A 22,825-nucleotide genomic window follows, 5' to 3' on the forward strand; every position below is an offset into this window, starting at 1 on the left:
ATTTGTTAGTATTTTTAAAGGAGATTTTCAGTTAGGCATATGTATTAAGTAGACAAAATAGGGTCATTGCGCTAGTTTTCGTCCATTTGACAGATTTGCAAATAATATATGTATTTGATTTTTAATTTTCTAAATGCGACATATTATTTTTATGTAGATAGATATATTATTTTGACATTAAGGACTGTAGTACGTACAAATTTGTGCAATAATGTAGGTTTATATTCAAATTTCGTGAATTGGACGAAAACTAACACTCCTTCCCTACAATATCAAGTTCAAGTTTTTTATTTGCATTCATGTTGTAAGTACATGGTTAATATGGCTAATCAATTAAAACAAAGTTTTTATTTATTCATTTGTTTATTGTTATTGAAATTATATTGAAGGCCATTGCCATGCGACCAAGCTTTCATGAAGGTACAGTCAGCAGTTATGGTCATTTGTGTTCAGATATTTTTTTGTTTCACTGTAGGTACCTACATATACACATGCTCGTACCCTCTTTTGATAAATATTAGATTAATAAGTACTATTTTTGAGCTCTCTGAGTCTGTGTGTATATAGCTGCTGCTGACTGTACCAACGTAGATAAATCGTAAAAGTACATTGACTAAATTGGCCATGTTTTCAAGCAAATATAATGGTTATCAGTGCTGTAGTGTTTGTTACATCTAAGGCCCCATTCGCACGGCAGCTTTTTCACAAATGGATAGCCATGTGTGTATTCACACGACAGCGGTGTTATCAAGCGTTGTTGGATTTTCGACTAAAACTAAAAATCGAAAAAAAATCAATCTAAAAATCGATCTAAATTCGTTAAATCGAATTTAGAGTGCGGACAAATTCAAGCGCTTTTTTAACGTGCGTTGAAAAAGCTGTCGTGCGAATGGGGGCTAACTTACAAAAATGTCGACGTGTCTAATACTTGGCACAGGATTGTTTGTAGGTAATATAATATAAATTGCTTATGGATCAACCACACGATAAAGCCGTAAAGCAGCCTTAACTGTTATTTCGTAGTTGTCTGCATACATATGTCCAAAAAGTATCAGGACATTCCAGTTTTACTGGATAATCATACTCATATAAATTAATCTTATTCATCTATTTGACTTAATTATCTATATTGCTACAATATATAATATCTAACACCCTTTTGGATAGAAATGTACGACCATATTATAGTAATTACCTACCTATTATTCATTTAACTCTACATTACACATACATATAATATTAGCATCTTCTAATTGTACATCAAGCCTTTTTGTGATTGTACATCAACAAAAAGGCTTAGACGGGATATCGAGCTTACATGAAAAAGGTCCTTGATACTTTCTGTACTGCTTGTCAATGTATGTATGGTTCCATAGTGGCTTAGATTTCCATTTGGTAATCTGGGAGCCTAGCCAAGATGCCAATCGGTTGCGCTACGACAACGAAACGCTTTCTGTCTCTGTCACTACATATTAGTGTGATAGAGAGACAGATATCGTTTCGTTGTCATAGCGCTAACGATTGGCATGTTAGCCCAGCACCCACCTACTGTACGCGACTAAGGCAAAACGATGATCATCATTGTATTAACAAATATTTATAGATTGTATTATATGTCTGTGTGTGTGTAAAGTCGTGAGATTAATCTGTGGTTCGCATTAGTCAGGTTTTGTAGATGGCGTTGTGCTGTTTCGTATATAAGCAAATCTAGTTTTAGTTAACGCTTTCAGTTACTACTAATCGTAAGGCCGATATGGCGCAGTACAGCGCCATCTATTCAATCTGTTAAGAGACATGATAATTTTTGCTTAAACTTCAAATCATTTCTACAATCTATAACTTTTTATAAGTAGGTATTTATAACGTATTTTCTTCCTTTTGTGAGGCAATAGTATTGCAGCCTGCTTTGCATAACAAAATGCCTTAAAGTAGTCAGACATTGTAACTGAGAAACGCTATAAGTAGTAGACATTTACCACCTATCCAAAACACAAAGTTCTAGGTACATTTTGTTTAGCATAGTAGCAAAACGGTAACAACTTGTTTTACATTAAGTACCATTTACCTATATATCATTTATTGAGTAGCTGATAGTCCAAATCAATACAATTTTAGCAAAGGGCAAACATTTTTAACCTAATATGGCAAGCTATACTTTGGTGAACATATCAACAATTCCTATTTTGGCTTACCCATACTAAAAAAGCTATTCTGCCAGTTATTCGAATATGGTCATAATCGTAACAATCAACTTATTTTACTAACATTATATAGGAATATTAAAATTACTCTACAATAAGCTCCCCTGTTTTAAGTTTGACAAATATCTTATTATCATTTGAGTCGAAAGTTATTTTTTCATCTAAGGTAATAACTAGATCAGTAGAAGTCTCTTCTTTCATAGCAATTTTTAAATTTAATTTTGGACCATTTTTCTGTCCGTTTTTAAAGATATCTTTCAGATCACATGTTTTGTTTTCTTCTGCTTTCTTGTCATCGATTAAACCATTCTTTTCTTCTTTGACTTCAATATCAGTGATATCTTCATTTAAGTGTTCACTCTTGTCTTCATCTTTTGTATCTTCATCATCGAGTTGTTTTATGACAAAAGTCACACCTTCACTAGCTGCATAGCATTCAGGGGTCAAATGCTTTTGATAATTAAAATGGGTCTTCAGGTGTTCTCGCAGAAAGTGTGATTGAACGACGACTAGGTCACAATGTGGACATTTATGAATGCCATTGGCGGCATTTAGGTTATCTTCGTGTCTCTTATAGTGATTTGTTAAAGCATCTTGGCGCTGGTTTGTGTACGGACACAACAGACACATGTGTAGCTTACGTTCCTTTGCGGGAGTGGGTTCCGGTTGCTTTTCTTTTTCAGCATTATTTATAGACCGTCTTAGTTGTAGCAGGCGGAGTGTCTGTTGGTCGCTGACAGAAAACTGCTGAAAATCACTTTTTGGCCTTGTTGGCCCCTTTGGCATTGTCTTAATAGCTAGCTTAATATTTCCTTTTGCTGGTTTATCTTCCTGTGTCTCATTTTCAGCCTCATTAGTCTCTTCGTTACCTTTTCTTCTTTCAGCCTGGGCCTCGTCATTCATTTGATGTTTCCTCATGTGCTGGACGTAGTTGGCATAGTATTTAACGGAATAATCACAAACCTCGCACTTGTATCTCTGTTTGGATCCGTGTAGCGATAAATGTATTTTGTATTGTTCTCTTTTCTCAAATGCGGATGGGCATTTGTGGCACTTGTATCTTTTCTCTTTTTGACGGCCATTTTTCATGTACGTAGGATAGATAAACTCTGGATTACCATGCATTAGGTATCCGAATTGAGGATCTGCCTGTAGTACAGGTGGGAAATGGTCGTTTGGTTTCACCAACTTGTTGTTGTCTTTTACAACTCTTTTCTGCGCTTCAGTTTTCCGTTGAAATAGATCTGTGCCAGATAATGGAATGTTTTTGTAATCATTGTCTTCTCCGGATTCGTAATCACACGTGTTGGCTTTTCCTTCATTCTCGTGTAACGATTCGTGCTTAGCCAAATTTCCTAAGTTTTTGACAGTGTAGCTACATTTTTTGCACTTGTGGTCGCCATCCCCTCCGTGCAATCCCATGTGATAACTTAACGCAGAAGTTTTGAAGAATTTGGCTGGGCATTCCTTGCAGAAATATTGCTTAGGCACTCTATTCTCATTGCACTTTTTCGAAGAATCTATAATCTCAAAGTTAGTCGAAGGGTGCGAAACTATCCAATTAACTTCTGAAGTGAGCGGGCAGTGTACAACTTCCAATTTTGGCTCCTTGTGTGCTGGATGAGATCGGTGCTTAAACTTGAGCATTTTAGTTTCCGTCGCATACTCATCGGAATGGTGGACCGCATGAGCGTTTAATTCAGTCTCATGGGGCACTGAAAACTCACAAAGTTTGCATTTGTTCGCAAACAACAGATCATGGAATTTATCATGGATCCTTAAATCACTATCAATCAAAAATCTAGCCGGACATTTATGACAGAAGAACAATATTTTAAGTTCTTCATTGTCTTTTAGAACCATGTCGTCCCTGGGGCTATCCGGGTTGTTTAGTTTCTCAGTTTCTATAACCTTGCGTAATTTAGTAATCTGCTCCTCATCGGGAACATCGAGTTCGACTGGACAGTAAATGCGTCCGTAAATTTCGCCGTGCGTCCTCGAATGTTCTGCCAACCTTCCGGCATTATCGCAAGTAAACTTACATTCCAAGCATTTATAAATAGTGATTTCACTGTTTTCAAAGACGATACAGTGAATCTTCTCATGATTAGGTATTTTGCACTTTTGTGAATTTACATACGAGCAGTAGCGACATTTGTACATTTTGTGGAATTCGTTTTTAGCCGAAACCCACACGAAAGGAATTTCATTTAAATCGATAGGAATCTCCATCTTACAAGAAGACGAGGACGCTTCCATTTCTAATTCCATTTCAGTCTTCTTAGGCATGATCCCGTGAACTCTCATGTGCTGATGGAGGAGGTGTCTCTTGGAAACGCTGTAGTTGCATTCCTGGCATTTGTATGGAGTGTCAGCTGGGAGCCGGTGGAATTGCTCGTGATACATAAACTGGGACTTGCTGTTGGTTTCGTAGGGACACTCCGTGCACTTGTGTCGTTTGGTTGAGATGGACCCGCTCGAATTTCCAGGATTATCTGGCAGCGGCGACTTGCATCCCATGGCTTTGGAGATGTATTCTTCTGGGTCTGTGACACCATGTAAAGCTAGATGTTGCACCAAGTCGTGTTCAGTTTTCACGAAGTACGGACAGAAGTAGCATTTGAATATGGACTGGGGCGAAGGCTGGTGCTGCTGCATGTGGTTTTGAAGTTGTTTTCTATCTGCAGCTTTGAACGGACATTTGGTGCAAGTGTCGTTCATTTCGTTCAACAATGACGAGGCATCAGGTTTCGGTTTGACCGTGGTAATAACTTTGATGACTCCATCATGCTTCAAACGACAGTGTCTCTGAAAAAAAGAGAAGATGTATGTAAACGCGAGAAAGGATATTGATTAAAATGCAAATGTTTAATATTCAACAAATTTGGACACGGCGGCTGTTATGCAGCGAAATGCTATACATGGAAGTATTCTGTCCGCTCAATTATGACCCAACGCAAACTACCCCGCGATAGGCGGTACTTACAAACTGCTCGATTGGCAATCTCAGTACGACCGAGATGACAGTCAGTGACAAATGGCTAAATTGATTTATAAAAACAACGTTTTTTTGTAATTAAAAATATATTCATGTGTCGTGAAGTGGTGCAGAAGTTATTTTAGTTCATACCAAGGACAGTGGAATCACTTTTCACTTGTAGTAAACAGATAACTTCAGTAGAATTTGGAAAAAACATGACGATTTGTTTTCAATACTACCGTGCTAAGCTAAAACGTAACAACTGCATACGACTTTCATAACAACATACGACTTTTTAAATTGCGAGGATAATAGGGATGGTGTTATGCTAAATGAAGTAGACTATTTTATTAACTTGTGTTTGGTTTAGGTATTTTCTATATAGGGTACATCGCCAATTACTAGCCACCCCCCAATTACTGGCCACTTAATTTGATTTCTATTTATAGGTGAACAAAGTTCATTTTAGTATATAAGGTACGAAAATCCAATTATTAGCCAGTTTTCAATTACTGGCCACCTATTCCAAAAATGAATTCTATTTACAGATAAATAAAACTCATTTTCAGTATAAGGAAAATGGCCAGTAACTGAAATTTATCCACAACCCACTCGTTCAATAACTGGCCGCCTCTTACAAAAATGAGTTCTATTCACCTATACACAGAATTCATTTTAGTATAGGTGGCCAGTAATTGAAAACTGGCTAATAATTGGCGATGTACCCTAGGTAATTATAAATGTAGTAATAAATTCCTTCTTACAGATTTGTATTTTCCTTTTTTATTTCATGAGATGGAGCTATAAAAAAACGACCTAGTTATTTCAAATTAATAATCAAATTTGGTATTGTCATTTTACATTACTTTCCATTCAGATTCCTACAAGATGCTATTCGCAGAGAACTATGGAAAAAAGCTGTCCAATTAGAGAGACATGAAATTGAGTGGATGCCTGGCAAGATATCTAGAATATGTTCTATTCATAAGATATAACCCGTGAGATAATCATACCCGGTCTCCTATATGTAGATACATTTTTCCTATCATGCTTTCACTGAATTAATTTAACAAATACACACATTATCTGAAAATGTTGATCATTTGAATCCACTCTCTACTGTCACATTTATGTAGGTTCTCTCTCAAGCCATTTCCGTCAGTAGAAAAGAGCGGCAAACATATTAACTCACATTATAGACGGGTCTAACGCGAATTATATTCAATTACCTTGATTTACCGACGTAAATCAGTTTCGTTTCGTATAATGTGAGTTAATATGTGTTCAAAACGCGAAAGTTTAAAATATTATAAGAGCGGCAAATTTAGAAAATGTAAGCGCGCGAACGGCTGTAGTTCTATACAAAATTTTAATTTTGCACCTTTTTCTACTGACAAACTTGCTTGACCGGCTATATACATATAAAATATTCTGAACTGAAAGTGGGGATTTATTGTGACTCCGCCTGTTCAAATATTTTTGACCCGATTTGTGTACTCATGTAAATTTTGCAGACTGTATAGCCAGTCCTATTTCTAAGATCAAGTTCGCCATACATTTACTATGGCGTACTTGATCTTAGAAAAACGGACAGACTATACCTGAACGTGACTTCGCACTGCCATGCAGATTGATAATAAAATATACAAAATACTTATTATAGCGGAATACATTTATACAACAATGATATATTTACTTATGTTGAGTTAGTCTGTCATGTCATAACAACATTTTAACTAGTTATCTTTTAATCTGCATTAAATTATTATACGTGAATTATTTGACTGGTTCTTCACTGTATAGCATAAACCTATCCCTGTCCAAGTCATATTCTAATCAAATATGAACCGCGAACTCTCAGCGGCCAGTACGTACAGCAAGAAGGTTATTAGCGGATTAATGTCGCTGATTGGTAGTTATTGACATTATATGCATTTCATCTACACTTAGCTATGTACCATTAGTGTAATAAAGATGACTATTATTTCGTTTACCAGCTTTGATTACAGGCTCTGTAAACGCGTCGTCTTATTTGACTGTAGGCGTAATTGTGTATGTGTGCTAATTTGGCCCGAGAATTTGAACGGTAATGTTCCTAAAGGCGGTATCCTTAGTTATATATGATCGCAGCTGTTATGTCATTAAGAGTTTTTAAGGATTTTTGTTTAAATTTTTAGTCGCCACCCGATTAAACTCACAAATAAATATAAACATTGTAACCCCATGTAGATGTCGATTTCTTATGTTGTTCGCAACGGAACTGCTAATGTCACATATGGTAGGCTATCTTACTTGTATGACGTGCTTCCAGTTGGACAGCTGGTTGCAGTGCCCGCAGCGGTAGGCCAGGTCGGCAGGGTCCGGCGTGTTCTCAGGCTTCTTGGTGAAGGCCTTGTTCTCCTCCTGTCCATCTTCGGGCTTCGAGTGCTCACGGACGTGTGCCAGCAGCGCTTCTTTCGATGGGTCCCTGTAACCAAACCATTCGTTGTTAAGTAAAGATCTTCTTCTTCCTCGCGTTATCTCGGCACTTCGCTACGGCTCATGAGGCTGGGGTCCGCTTGACAACTAATCCAATGATTTGACGTAGGCACTAGTTTTTACGAAAGCGACTGCCATCTGACCTTCCAACCCAGAGGGTAAACTAGGCCTTATTGGGATTAGTCCGGTTTCCTCACGATGTTTTCCTTCACCGAAAAGCGACTGGCAAATATCGAATGAAATTTCGTACATAAGGCCTGATTCGAATTCAATCTGCCAAATTGAAAACCCTATTAATGGTACTGAAGCTAGCTGAATCAAGATTTGTTTTTCCATAATTTATTGAAAATTTGTTTAAAAATTGTTATTTATAAGTAAATTCATCATTTTCCATTTCTTCCCGCTTCTGTCGTTAGTTTTGTTGTATGCCCTCCATCATACATCCGACAGTGTTTTTTGACAGTTTCTTAGTTTGAGTCCTATCAAGAACAATGTTTATTTTGAAATATTATATTGCATATAGTTTTTGTTGTTTTAACGAACTAATTCCTTGGACACTCCACTCCATACCGTTCAATAGGTCAATACTGTGGGACTTTGTTGAATCAAGTTTTTTGGTCCGATTTCGAGGGTACTGGCTTAAGCATGCTGATTGCCTCATAAACATCGTGGATCATCTCCAAATATTATCAAAGTAATATTGGAAATCCGCATTATTAAACTAAAGCTGCGAACCGTTTCTTTTAGTGATGTTGGTGTCGATTTCTCTGTCGAAAAGTAACCAATGCCCGGTAACTGACACCACATCGACGAAATTCCTGATACGCCAGATATTTGAAGATATGTCTAGATCCTCATTGTTTCATGGATATTGCAATGAAATTACCTTTCAGTATTGGTATAATATTAGGTAACAGGTTATGTTGGAAATTAGTAAGCTAGAAAATATCCAAGAAAAATCACTCTGAATTTGTCAAATTTGTTTCGAATCAGGCCTTACGTTCCGAAAAACTCATTGGTACGAGCCGGGGTTTGAACCCGCGACCTCCAGATTGCAAGTCGCACGCTCTCACCGCTAGGCCACCAGCGCTTCTTGGCCACCAGCGCTTCTTCGTTGTTAAGTAAAGATATTATATTATTTATATTGCATTTGGAAACCTTTTAGTTTTTTTGACAAATTAATTTCACTTGGAATCAAAGTAAATATTTGGTGATAAAGAAGAGTTAGGCCAAGCTAGGTTGGCAGCGGTTTTGATAGCACAGACTGCGCAAGTGTTTTTAAACGTCGTACTTAATTTCATAGAAGTTTGACGTTTAAAATAACACTTGCACAAATTCTAACTCTAGTTACAAATGCACATGCTTAAGATAGGTTTGGAGGTGGTAATAACATTTAACACTTACTTGTAGTTACATTTCTTGCATTTCCACATCGTTTTCTTAGGTTTCTGATCTTCGTTTTTGATATCCATTGTCTCGATACTGTGTTGTCCATGTAGAGTTTGCAAGTTAAGAGGTTGCATTTCAAGTGTTGAGTTGATATTATCATTCGTGTCGTTGAATGATTCATCGAGTTCCATGCTACCGTTCGCCAGTGCGTTTGGATCTATATAGTCAAACTCAGTTTCTCCATATTCGTTTACAACGGGCACTGCTAAGAACTTGTTGTATTTACTGTAGTTCCTACGTCCAGTTTCATCAGTCATCAAAACCTTTGCATCATTGTGTTCAGGGTCTCTTGCTGATTTCAGTTTAATGTGCTTGGTGATGTCCCATCTCCAATTAGACTTATATTTGCAGAGGGAGCATTCGAAAGGTTTTTTATTCAAATGCCCGACGATGTGAACGTGGAACCGTGATGCGGTCGATGCCCAGAAAGTGCAGTGCGGACATTTAAACACCTTTTTTCCGGCTGCTTGGCTTGGTGACAAGTTCATGCCTTCATTTTCATCAACAATTTCTGAGTCATAGTGTTTATTTGTTTCGGGCATAGTTGAATCATCATTAATATTGATGTCCAACGGCGTTTCAAATTTGGCGGTATCGGGATTAATATTATTCCAAACGAAGACGACATTCTCCATGGGATGTGGTTCATCTTTAACAAAATCGGCTTCATGAGTTGTTGACGTGGTTTCGTGTTTGTTTTCACTGTCATTTGATTGTTCATTTTCTGCTTGCTCCACTTTGCCGCAAGTTTGCATGTGAACATATAAATCGGCACTTGATTTGCATCTATGCCGACAATTCTGGCAACGCGTAGAGCCAAGGCTCGTGTGGGTGTTATTTGCCAAAACCCTGTTTGCGGATACTGTGCAGTTCTTTTCATGTACGGAATGTTCTGATAAGCATTTACTTTCAAAACCGCAGTTTTTACAAGTCAAAGTTCCTTCCTCTCCGGTTGCCGTTAGTAACCTTTCTTTTAGTCTGTCAAAAAAGGATTCGTTTTTCTTTTTCACAGCGGGTTCTTTTGTAGTAAGGGGTGTACCATTGGTGACAGGTATAATTGTGATATCAGCTGGTAAATTGTCGACATTATCAACTGTATTAGTATCTCTACTTGGATCTTCTTTAAACTTTTTGAGCGGTGGTTCTCCTGGTGGTGATTTATTTTGATTGGGCGTCGACGTGTTCAGGGGTATTAGTTGCGGTATCGGTCTGGGTATTTTTCTGCTTTGTTTATTTGTTTTCCCTTCTCCCATTGTGCTGTTTGGCGAGTGTCGATGTTGCGTATCTTGTGCCAATTCAATGTCTTTTTTGGCAGCGGTTTCAGAGCTCGTTTCGTTATCACTGGTACAGGTAACCATTTCTATATCTGCATATTGGAGACCCATTTCCTGAAATTAAACAAAACAAATAGATACAATTAAACTGGACGTTTGGGATACACTTTTGCGCTTCTCCTCCACACTTTCTTTAGATAAGTCAGGTAGAGAATGCTTCTTTATTAGATACGGTAGAGAACTTTAATAATCTTAGCTTTTTAAAAAGAAGTTGAATTGGTCGCGCTCGGTCCTAACGAGCGACGTGGTCGGGGCTCCCTATAACAAACCGGCAATAGCCACACCACACCGCGCAGGTACTTACAAAAACTTTTTCAACTCCGTAGTCCGTAGGGTTCCTCCAACCGTATACTTAGGTGCCCATACTTGTTTTGCGGGTTTTGTTACGACACGGGAACAAATAGAAATGCGTGTGAATAAAAATAATTCACATGCACTTTATCATTAACGATGTCATTCAACAATTTAACATTGTTCATATTATATTAGGAAAGGGTACCTATGCGTAAAAATGTATTTTATGTGCAAAGTGAACGTGTTTTTTTGCAAAACGCGATATTTTGTACAAGCTTGGGCTTGGGCCCATTACACGCAAGCGAGGGGCATAGCGCCCGCGGGGGGCAACACGATGGGGTACCTAACTGGGGTAACTTTATTACGGCACGACGCGGGTGCAAGCACTTCTTTTAGGTGTTTGTTACGTCATTAATTATGCATAAAGCCTCGGTAAAGATAAAAGCCGCGTATCTATTGTGTTATCAATAAAATTGTTTGCTTTGCTTATTGTTGCCTATTTATCCTGAATCTATCCATCGACTAAGACAATGGACGACTATAAATACTCCGAAAACTATAACCGAAACGAACAATTTAACTAATACTTTGTTTAGTTTTTTTACACAAGTAAAGAAGGAGGAAAACTTTTTTTTGTAGATCACTTGTGTGTATAATGTGTATATTGATATGGATATTTGTTACTTTCGTTAGCATCCCTTGTTTTTCAATTAGAATAGATTGCAGAAGTGACTCAGCTTTTTCTAATCTTATGCCATTAATTACCTTTTTTTAACCGACTTCCATTTCATAGAAGGAGGAGGTTCTGTATTCGGTTGTGGCTATTTTTTTTTTTTTTTTTTTTCTATGTACGTTCACCGATTACTCTGACATCCGTAGTCCGATTTGAGTAATTCTTTTTTTGTTTGAAAGGAGCTACTTCCGAGTTGGTCCCATTTTAATTTGGTTCTGTTCTGATGATGGGATCCATGAGGAATAGAGGGAACTCCTCAATTTTTAAAGGCACATGCATTGTGATTTGGGTGTTTTCTTAAGCAACTCGAGCATTTTCTCCCGAAAACCACCACTTTGATGAAGTAGACCTGATGATGATGATTGTTTTGATGATAATGATGATGATTTTTTAAATGTAGGATGTTCAGCGATTACTCCGGCACCTGTGGTCCGATTTGAGTAATTCTTTTTTTGTTTTGAAGTAGTTACCTCCAAGGTGTTTCTGTATTATTTTTGGTTCTGGTCTGATGATGGAATCCATGAGGAATTGAGGGAACTCCTCAGTTTTTAAAGGCACGTGTAAAGTGATTTCGGTGTTTTCTAAAGTAACTCGAGCATTTGCTTCCTAAAACCGCCAATTTGATGTAATGCAAGTGTAGCCTTACCACGAGTTTGACATTGACATATTCGCTAAGTTAGCGACGCTAACGCTTCGTAACTTACTTTTTATGCATCTCGCTCGCACTAATATGCCAGTACGAGCGAGATGCAAAAAAAGTAAGTTACACACGCGCTAGCGAATAAATCAATGTCAAACTCTTGGTAAGCTGGTAAGGCTACTGATCGGGGGTTAGGGTTAGGAGTTAAGGGGTCGGGGAATGGCGGTTGAAGGGCTGCTGGTTCAGGGTCGAGGGGTTCATGGATCAGGGGTTGATGCGCTGTGAGGTAGAGTGATTGGGGGGTTGAGGGATTGGGTCAGTGGCGGGGCGGAGGATGGATTTAGTCTAGTGACAGGAATTATAATTTCCCAGACGGACTCGAGAAAATTCCTGATTACATATTTATTAAAGTAGGTACCACACGAATTTAGTGTTAATCATGATGTTGTTTTTCATTCATGCGTTGCGCTCTTAACAATGCGTTAAAACTAAAAAGGGAAAAATAAAAACTTTTTACAAAAAAAAGAAAACCGACTTCAAAAAGGATGAAATAAAATATTATCCTTTTTAAGTCTATGCGTTACCAACTGATATGTTTGAAGTCGGTGCCAAGCCAAGTAGTAACAATACCCGTCAAAAATAATCAGCTTTATGACTATAAATCCCATTAGAACTGTACTAATAACTATTATAAATGTGTAAGTAATTCTATCTGCCTCTTTGTCGCCTTTTCATGGCTAAACAACTGAACCGCTTTAGGTGAAATTTGGCAAAAACGTAAATTCCTTGAATTGTTTTATATTTTGAAATGTAGTCCTCTGAATAAGGGACGGGAAATAACTCAGTCCCAATCCCATGCTTGCGTGCCGACAAACATGGTACGGACTGTACCAAGAAGGTTTCATCGTGTGTTCTGAGGTGTGTTCTTAGGTACAGTCGACGTCAAAGATGTGTTTACACTTTTGCACCTTACTCCTTTGTAATAAGACGAAAAGTGTAAACATATTTTTAGCGTCGACTGTACCTACAGAAAGTACGTTCATTGTCGTCGTGTAAGGCAATCCAACGTACATACTTATCGAATCGCACCAAAATCATGGTATGCTTCAAAAGTTGGCTTGGCACCGACTTCAAACATATCAGTTGGTAACGCATAGACTTAAAAAGGATAATATTTTATTTCATCCTTTTTGAAGTCGGTTTTCTTTTTTTTGTAAAAAGTTTTTATTATTTAGTTTGATCTAAAACGTTGCAGTAAGCTAACACATCTGCCGAGCGTCTTTTCTTTAGTCGCATAAATCGCCGCCACGTGATAGCGAAGACAGTGGTCGGACGACGGTCGACCTTGAGCCGATGGAGAGGAGCGCACTCTGTAGAATACTCCTACCTACCTACTTATGTATAGCAGTTCGGTATAGGTAACCACAGACGACCCTTGTGCGAATATATATATTAGGTAGACGCCTGCACAAATTCATATCGGTATAGGACAAGTTTTATCAGTAAGTACATATTTCTTAAAATGTTACGTACCTACCTACAATACTGTAAGCTGCTGAGAAAAATAAAATACCTACCTATCTTGATATATATATAATTCATCATCGATTTTTGGTCTTATTTAAAAAATCTAAATTTAAGTGCCGAGTGTTTAAAAATAAATCATAACGATAACTCTTTAGTCTGGGGGAAGCGGAGCCTCTTTAGGGGGTTGTGGGATGTGGCATAAATAGCTTCAGTAAAAATATTAAAAAGTAGGTATCAAATTCAAAGTTTTTTTTTTTTAATTTTTAATAAGCAGAAACGTCCGCGAACGGTGCTATTAAGCTTAGAATTAATTTAAAAGTGGAAAAATTACTGTCTTGGGTGAGACTTGAACTCACGGCCTCTGGATAAGTACTTGCTTTCATTGAATCTTGTCGTTATGATGCTTGTGATTATTATTGGGGCTTATTGGATTTAAATTGGAAGGACAATGTACAGTTACCACACGGGATTGTTATGCCATTTAGGGTTTTTGCTAAATCGGAAATTCTAAGTACATATTAAACAACCAACTTAACTAGGACCCTAAATGGCGCAACAATCGTAATATGGGTGTTCAATTGATTCCGACCCGAGCTTAATGCATTTCATTTATATAGTTACCTACCTATAAGTGGAGTTTTCAAACCACACGCAGCGCAAGCGGTATGAGGGCAACATGCATAGATAGATATGGGCACATATGATACAGATATATGGAAACGTGATGCAAGAGCGCGAGGGGTCGAGAGCTGAGTGCAATCGCACACCAACGGTGGCGTGATAACAGCGGGCGAGCATGACGTCACCAGCGGCGCTCAGGGCGCGGCCCCTCGGCCTCCACCACAGGGGAACACTCACCGATGCGTGCGAGGAGCGCGAGTCGCCGCTCCCTTCCTCCTCCTTGACGACGAGCGCGCGCGCCGCGTCGGCGAGAGCGATGTCGCTGGCGCCCACCCGGTTGCGTCGGCGACTCGCGACCGATTGTCCCACGGGCGGCGTGTGGTGATTCATCTCGTGCACCGTCAGACTCTGCTTAATGTCGGCGGTGAAGTTGCACATGGAACAGTTGAAACTCCCCGTCCCTCCGTGATTCTTCATGTGTCGATCTAAATTCCATTTGTAAGGTGTACGGAAGTCACACATCGTACATTTTATCATTGGCATCGAATGGTATTTGACGTGTTTGGTGAATCTTGCACGGATGTGGGTGACGTAGTTGCATTTGGTGCAGGAGAAAAATTTCGTCTTGTCCTTTGGTAAATCCGAGGGCTCTTCGGCGACTGCCCTGTCGACCTCGACCTCCATATCTGCGGAGTGGTCCATCGACTCTTCGATGCAGTCTTCTAAATCTAATTGAATTTCTTCGGTGTCCTCGACTTCTTCGAGTAAATCTTCAATTCGCTCCTCCGGCTCCGCTGTGGTCGTGGCCACGGGCGCCGGCGGAGGCTCTAAATCCGCTTTGACCACTTGCGATGGCGCCGCATGAACCATCTTTATGTGTCTCACAAGCTTTTGGTGATGTCTCGACGCGTAAACGCAATGGGGACAGTCATATATTTTAAACTTTTCAAAGTGAACGTCTCTCGTATGCACTAAATAAACCCGCGGGTTCTGTGTGTAGAATGTGCACTTGGTGCAATTGTAGTTTCTTCTTATCTTGCACTGTGGTAGTTCAAAATCTTCGGCGGCGTCCGAGGAGGCCTCAGAGGACGCGTCGCCGCACACGCGGCCCTCGAGTCGTACTAGGGATGCGACCTCGCCGACGTGAACGCTCGGCGGCGAGGACATTTGCTGGAGCATAGTCCGCTGGAACATAATAATCGTGTGTCGGTTAAAGTACGGGGGAAGGCGCGCGGCACGGAGCGGTGTTACGCGCACTGCGGAGCGACACGTGTGCGGACCGCGAGAGCGTCGCCGGCAGAGTGAGGCGGCGGTCGCAGCGGCGCGGCAGGCGGCGACGGCAGGCCGAGCGCCCCGGCGGCGGCGGCCGGGCCGAGGGCGCGTGGGCGCGGGACGGGCGCGGAGGGTCGGACGGATGCGATGCTCCTATGTTTTTCATCCTCCTCGACGGCTAGGGGAGCCGGCAGGGACGCGCCGCGCAACACTCGACAACCGGCCTAATGAGATCAGGAGCACCGCTCTTGACGCTTGAATGTCTTTCATTACGTTCCAACATAGTATGGCATTGCGAAGTAAGCAGGTCGTTAAAGATCAACAGTACAATAGCGTCATGCGAAGCAAGCCATACGTAATTACATGAAAGTCAGCTACTATCAGTTCTCTTCGCAATCCATCTACCAACACGTACCTACTACTCAAGTAATGTGAGCACTATAAGTAGGTACATAATATAAGTACCTATATTAGTCAGCTCGCCGAGAACTCGTGTTAATTAAGACTAAACGCACAGTCTATGATACCAGCGAAGTTAAAAATAACCTAGATATCTAGTTACATAAATGTCCTGCGTTTTTAGACATGGAAACTGTAAAACTCTACCTACCTGATGTTCTTACTCATGCATGTACATATGTAAGGTACATGTATATGTTATCTGGGTCGGAGAATTTTCTTTGGTACGTTAACATTTCATATAATACGAAAGAGAGCGGCATTTGAACGAACTCATTCACTCGACATAATGTCTTTTCATGCATCAAAACCAAACAGTATTATTATGAACGTGCCAGTTACAATGATATAAAAGTAATATTTGATATTTTTAAAGCCAGAACGTCACTATCCGTCACACGAGTAACACGTACTTCTTAAAATAAATTTTGTGGAAAATTAAATATTTCAATATTTTCAGTCTATTAATCTAATCTCTGGATACAATATGTAAACAAAGTTATAGTCACTGTGCAGCGGATAGCATTTCTCCGCGAAGGCCGGAATCCGCAGGCCTAAACCAAAAGGAGCGCCGCCGACCCGGTTGACATGACGTATATGTCAGTGTAAAAATATCAACAACAACAGCGAAATCTTCAATTTCTTGTTTACAAGTGATTTCTATCCACTCACTTGCTTGATATTTTTCAGTGACCTCTATTATTATAATAAAATAAGGGTGACAGCTGGTAGCTACAGTTACCAAAAGTAAGTAAGTGGTTATAGTATTACTTTTAACCGCTGACCCCCGTTGCACCAAGCCAGAACGTTGATGTCTTTTCTTATGAAAATTGCTTGTTTAGCAATTATACTATTAATTTATTCGTTACACTTGCTACATAAACCCTCTAATCGTCATAAAATGTTTCATTATTATGTTTTTTTTTACAGCAACTTTTTTCTTTATTGAAGTAAGGACAACTTGCGTAAAGTATCGTTAATAATATGTATGCGGTGCGATATACCTGACCCTCCGGGACACATGTGATACTCGCTCGTTGCGTTCGCATCGCGGACCCCTCAGCCCTTCACCCGTACACCCAAAGGCATACGTGGCATAACTATGCAATCTTGCACTAATTGCATTGTATTAATAATAATTACGCCACTAATCACCGCTACGTGCGTGCTACGCGTGTGCTACGGAGGTGATAGTGCTACGGTCTACGCAACCTTTTTGAGAAATTGTTAAATCTTATTTCAACTGTTTTTGTCGAGATTGCTTTGTTTAAAATATTGTGCTTGATGCTTGATAGTTATCCAGTGAAGGTTGATCAAAGTCATACTCATATCATATAACATGAACTTACATAAATTTATACATATGGGTAGGCAATGGCAATGTAATTTATTCCTTAAATTCTAAAATGATATTTGGTCAGTTGCAAAATATTGAATTGCACACGACAACGACTCAGCTTTTTGTATTGTTTACCTACTACCGAAGTGTCTCATTTATTAGTCGACAGTAAAGTGTCTATGAAAACGGTTGGAAAGAAGGGAGAGCGTTTGCTGAAATATTTTGTTACTATGTCTTATTTCCCCTACCTATTTTTAGGGTTCCGTATACCCAAGGGTAAAAACGGGACCTTATTACTATAATAAGACTCCGCTGTCCGTAGTGTCCGTCCGTACGTCCGTCTGTCTGTCTGTCACCAGGGTGTAACTCATGAACCGTGATAGCCAGACAGTTGAAATTTTCACACATGATGTATTTCTGTTGCGGCTATAACAACAAATACTATAAATGAAATAAAATACATATTTAAGTGGGGCTCCCATACAACAAACGTAGTTTTTTTGCCGTTCTTTGCGTAATGGTCAGCAGGAACCCTTCGTACGCGAGTCCGACTCGCACTTGGCCGGTTTATTACCACGTCACTGACAAAAATACGTTTGCAACTCCAGGGAAGTCACATGCCATGCCCATACATTCTTTTTTTTGAAGATTTCCATACAATATACATCAGAATACCTCGGCATAGAGCTCATTCCACATCCCGGGTGATCGCGGGGGGAAATTCCTCCAAAACCGCACGATGCGCACCGTATATGTGCGTATGTATCTATGTATGTAATATGTATGAAACAATGTTGCTACAGAAATATTTAACAGCTTTTATTACGTGATGTTGGGAAGCGACGGAAGAAATGAAACGAGCAGAGAGATTATCTTATATTACAGTAAGACTGTTAGATTATAGACTATGTATTTTATAAAATGGGTACACGACACGTTTCCCTATATAGGACCGATATGAAGATAGTGAGATATACGAAACCTATGTAGATAATTGTAAACAGTCAGTCTGCCGTATTCGAAGTTCAAGATATTCACATGAGACGACACGTACTAGATCCATTCTAGATACGTTGTAGTTTAGATATCAACTAGGTCTCTTTTGCAGCGCAATTCGGGCAACCAATGTCATCACTTTTACGTTAGATAGAGTAAGATATCTATTAGATGTGAATTGGATCTCTAAGTCATTATCCTGTGGAAATCGTTCAAGAGTATCTCCAGACTCGCGCAAATGTCAAATTTGACTGGTTAGATCTTAAACATATCGTTATCGTATCTTTGTGATGTCTAAAAGATATCTAATAGATGTCTATTTCAAAATCCGAATCGGGCCCAGTGGTTGTCCACTTTTACAAACCTAATGTAAAATCGTGATTGATTTAAGTGCCACTTAGGTACAACATATATTATGTACCTATATATACTCTATATTCGTAATAAGTTTTCCTTAATGAAGTTTTTGCAATGACTAAGTATATAGTAATATAATATAAATAAATGAATATATTTTGACTTTATCATCAATTTTACAACAACAGTTACTTCGGGTACTGCGTATTAGATTAGAAAAATAAAGTAGAAATATTAGACATTAACAGTTACGGAAGGAGCATTCGTCAAATTCGTCAGTTGACGATTCCATATTCCATTGCTACTTAGGGGCTGTCCATAAATTACGTCATCGATTTTTGAGGATTTTTGACCCCCCCCCCCCTATAATCATCCAAAAATCATGCTTCAAATGACCCCATTTCCTCCTACTTCATGCTACCGTCATCCGATGTCCAGACCCCCCCCCCCTAATATAAAATGACGTAATTTATGAATAGCCCCTTACACAATAAGTAGAAAAGTACGGGTATTCGTTGAGTGATGCTTATTTTGGGACTTATCCCAGCCAACTTTACAGGTTTTTGGCTCATGTGTGAAGGAATTAAATATGGTGTGATAATATGTGCTACGGTGTAGTTTTATGTCATAGACTGGGCTGTAACTTACGTGTGAATGAATATAGACAAGCTGGAAAGTATTTTTTGTTAAAGCGTCTTTAGGTATTAGGTACTGTATAAGTAGATAAAGTAGATCCATCAGCAATACGACTTAGGAAAAGACTACGTAGTAGACTAGAGCCACTAGAGGTCAGTTCATTTTGCGTATAATATGCGATTTAAAAATGGAATGTGAAACTGTAGGTACCTACCTAATGCATATTACATACTTTAGTTGTACCTATATTAATAAAAAATCAAGTTTTAGATCGATAGCAGCATAACTCGTGAGTATTCATTTTTCAACGGCAGTGAATAATTTAAAAGCGCGGCTCGTGCAAGTGGTGAGGTGCAGTTATGTAGTCGCCGGCAGCTGTCGGACGTGTCCTGGTGGGACAGGGGCGCGGGGCGCGGCGAGCGAGCGAGGCAAGTCAGGGCCGAGGCAGGAAGAAGGCATCCCAGCCCGAGCACAATGGCGGCGGCGCGCCGCAGGGGGAGCCCTCACAATCGATATGGCGTCGCTAAGGTCCGTTGGCCGCTGCGAGCGGTTTGTGCTCTGCAGAGGCGGATGCCCTCTCCCCGCGCGCGCTCGCCCACCACACCTGCTGTGTATTTATAGAGCCCGGGGATGCAGGGATGTCGGCTGCCACGGTCCTCTACCTATCTGCGGCTACGTGCGCACACAAGGCTGTTATTCTGGGCACATTCTCTTGGGCGAACTAATATAAAGTATGTCCTCGAGATTCGTATAAACTGTGCGTAATCGAATACCACACTTATACTGCTTCTCTTCAGTTCCAATCGCTTAAAGAAGGCACACGAGCAATCGACTCATGGGAACCAGTCTACTCTGCGTAAGTAATCTATTTATGTGCAGGTAAGCAGGGTCCTAGACGATCGCTCCCATGCAGTCGGTTAGCGATTGCAATAGTTATAGGGCAGGTAGTCTGTCATTCATATTCGATCTATAACGTTACCTCGAAATTCATAAACTATGCGGAATCGAAGCTCAGACTTATGCTGGTCTAGTCTGACCGCGAGTAAGTGCTTCGCAAGCATTGCGAACTAGGGTGCAGAATGTTTGCACACGCTCTACCCAACGTGGATGCCGCTCGGCATTTGTCACAACGAACGTAAAAATACCACACGTTTGTCGCGAGTGCCGTCTTGCACGTGGTGGCACAGCAACATGATAACTATTCGCACCAACGGATCAAAACATGGTATAATATAACGCCGCAATAGCACTCCACATGGATGCGACTAACATTTCAACATGCTATTTTTACTTGGTATGGAGGAGTACTCGATGTCGTCAGATGTGCGCTGTTGCGAGTGGCTAGACATTTTATTTATTTGAACGAAGCTGCATCGCGGTGAAATGTGGCCGTGCTTCGACTTGCCGCATTTTTTTCTTTATGCCCCAGAGGGTAATATTCTTGCTTCTCAAATTACATTTTTTCAGGCTTTCGCATAAATTATGTATGTACTAACCTACATGAATTCAGACCAAATTTGTATAAAGAATCGCTGTTTCAAAGATGTGTTTAAAATCGAAATATTTTAAATGTCCCAATAAACACTCTATTAAGTACAAGTGAACTGACATATTTATTTCGACGAATATATCAAATATATGTATGCAGTGCACCGTTGCGTTGTTATAAAAATGAGTAGTGTACCCGGTATTCCTTTCACTTTCGATGCCCGAGTCCGATTCCCGAGACACGAGTCATTTGGAGTTATCGAGGACGCATACTAAAACTCTTGCTTTCAACGACCATCGCTCTATTACCGATTCTCGGACCGTTCATAATCGACTCTACATAGAGCACGTTTGTATGGACCGATATCATTAAATTGTTAATTTTGGCAAACATCGACATGTGGCATATGATTCGATAAGTGTATGAACATAATTTGAATGTTTTTGAGAAAAAAATTGATCAATTGGACAGTTTAGAAAATAACTTTCCCGAAGAAGAAGATTCAACTCTCGTCTTCTAAGTTTTGTATCGTAGGTCCTAAACTACGAAAAAATCAAGAATTGAACATAATAAAGATGAGTCGTTTTTAGAGTTCCGTAGTCAATGAACCCTTATAGTTTTTTAATTCTTATTTATTTTTATTTCGTGTAGTATGAAGGTTCGGAAGCCCGGAACCCGGAATACTGCGTGCGTGTGTCCCACTAAGACCCGACAGGCACGAGTGTTAAATACACATAGGTAAAGTTAAATGCTTGATGTTTCATTTTATGACTGAATTTACACTATTTACCTACAGCCATAAAACATTAAACAATTAGTTATCATATTGGTAACATTGTAATTCGGTGTCTTGTTTTTAATTTAATTGTTTTGTACGCGAGCAGTAGGTAGGTACAGCTTGTTGCAAATAAAAGCGAGTACTTAATTTGGTGCAATGAACCCCCTTTGACCAGGTGTACCTCGCATCGGTACGCTCCATTGTCACCGGCAACGCCTCCGTATGATGCGAATAAAAGTATTCACTAAGCGATATTCATTACCTACCTACTCGATACAAAGAGAATTCCGCTTGCGCTTAGGAAATCTTAATTCTGTTCCATTGTAGCGCCGCAATGTATGTCATTCAAGGAAATATTTTAGCGTTGTTTACATTTGCGTTCATAGAGCTTCACATCGCCTTCAACAACATAGGTTGTCGGAAATTAATACATCGTAAAAAGGTAGCCTAATATGCTTAAAATCTGTCCGAAGGAATACATAGTTTTATAACCAAATTAGTTAAGGTCTGGAGAGGTTTCGCAAGACATTATCTACAGAGTCGACGATTTAGCACGTGCGGCGTGCACATGTATGGTTTAGCGTCGGTGAAGTGTGGACGGAGCGTATTATTTATAACAATCGTGGCTGTCTGTGGCGTCACATACCTACTTAGTTGATGGTTATACTCTTTGGCGTCGTTAGCGTCCGTCGGGCTAGAATACTCGGTAAAGCGTAGTGTTAACCGGAGCGCACGGAACACTGGCAGCACGTTGTAAAGTCGTTAGGATGCAAGGAGACATATGTCGTTGTTCTACTAAAGGAATCTCTGGTCCTCAGTTGGCGTGGGCAAGTGGGCATTCCACGCGTGACTAACCACGCAAATGCCGTGGTACTGGTAATGGTACTGCGCTCACCTCGCCGCGGCCTCCGCTGAACACTTCTTGCATTCGAAACTTGTTCTTGCAAACGGTTATCCGACACTCTGGCAGATATTCTCTTAGGCTAAAATTAAGAATAACCAAGGACCAATAAAGTTGTAGGTTAGGTTCTATGTTATTTATTTACCTATTAACTCTACCTCGACTGACGTACAGGTGGTGCAAAAAGAAATGTTAGCTTTACCCACAAATCACTAGATACTGAATTATGAATATGGTCATTAAACGGACATAATTATTTTATAGGATGTTTTTTTTAAGAGCCTTGCGACGCCGGTTACGAGCAATGATTTAATGTTTTTCGTCTTTATATTGCGATCATA

The 22,825-nt window shown here is 39.8% G+C and overlaps 1 protein-coding gene across 2 annotated transcripts in view; it reads right to left on the reverse strand.

The window, feature by feature from the left end:
- Window positions 1–1,596: 1,596 nt before the first annotated feature.
- Window positions 1,597–22,825, reverse strand: part of LOC134663592 (zinc finger protein Xfin-like) — a 35,391-nt gene continuing 14,162 nt past the window's right edge. Inside the window, exons 2-5 of one of the 2 annotated variants that reach the window (XM_063519999.1) lie at window positions 14,495–15,442; window positions 9,064–10,496; window positions 7,474–7,648; window positions 1,597–5,009 (exon numbers count right to left, since the gene is read on the reverse strand). In XM_063519999.1, coding sequence (XP_063376069.1) covers window positions 2,286–5,009; window positions 7,474–7,648; window positions 9,064–10,496; window positions 14,495–15,436 — 5,274 coding nt within the window. In that variant the 5' untranslated portion in view covers window positions 15,437–15,442 and the 3' untranslated portion in view covers window positions 1,597–2,285. Of the gene's footprint in view, window positions 5,010–7,473; window positions 7,649–9,063; window positions 10,497–14,494; window positions 15,824–22,825 lie in introns of those variants that run through there. The other variant, XM_063519998.1, reaches the window with a different exon arrangement.

The sequence above is a fragment of the Cydia fagiglandana genome, chromosome 4 (assembly GCF_963556715.1).
Source record: "Cydia fagiglandana chromosome 4, ilCydFagi1.1, whole genome shotgun sequence".
NCBI classification, from domain to species: Eukaryota; Metazoa; Arthropoda; class Insecta; order Lepidoptera; family Tortricidae; genus Cydia; species Cydia fagiglandana.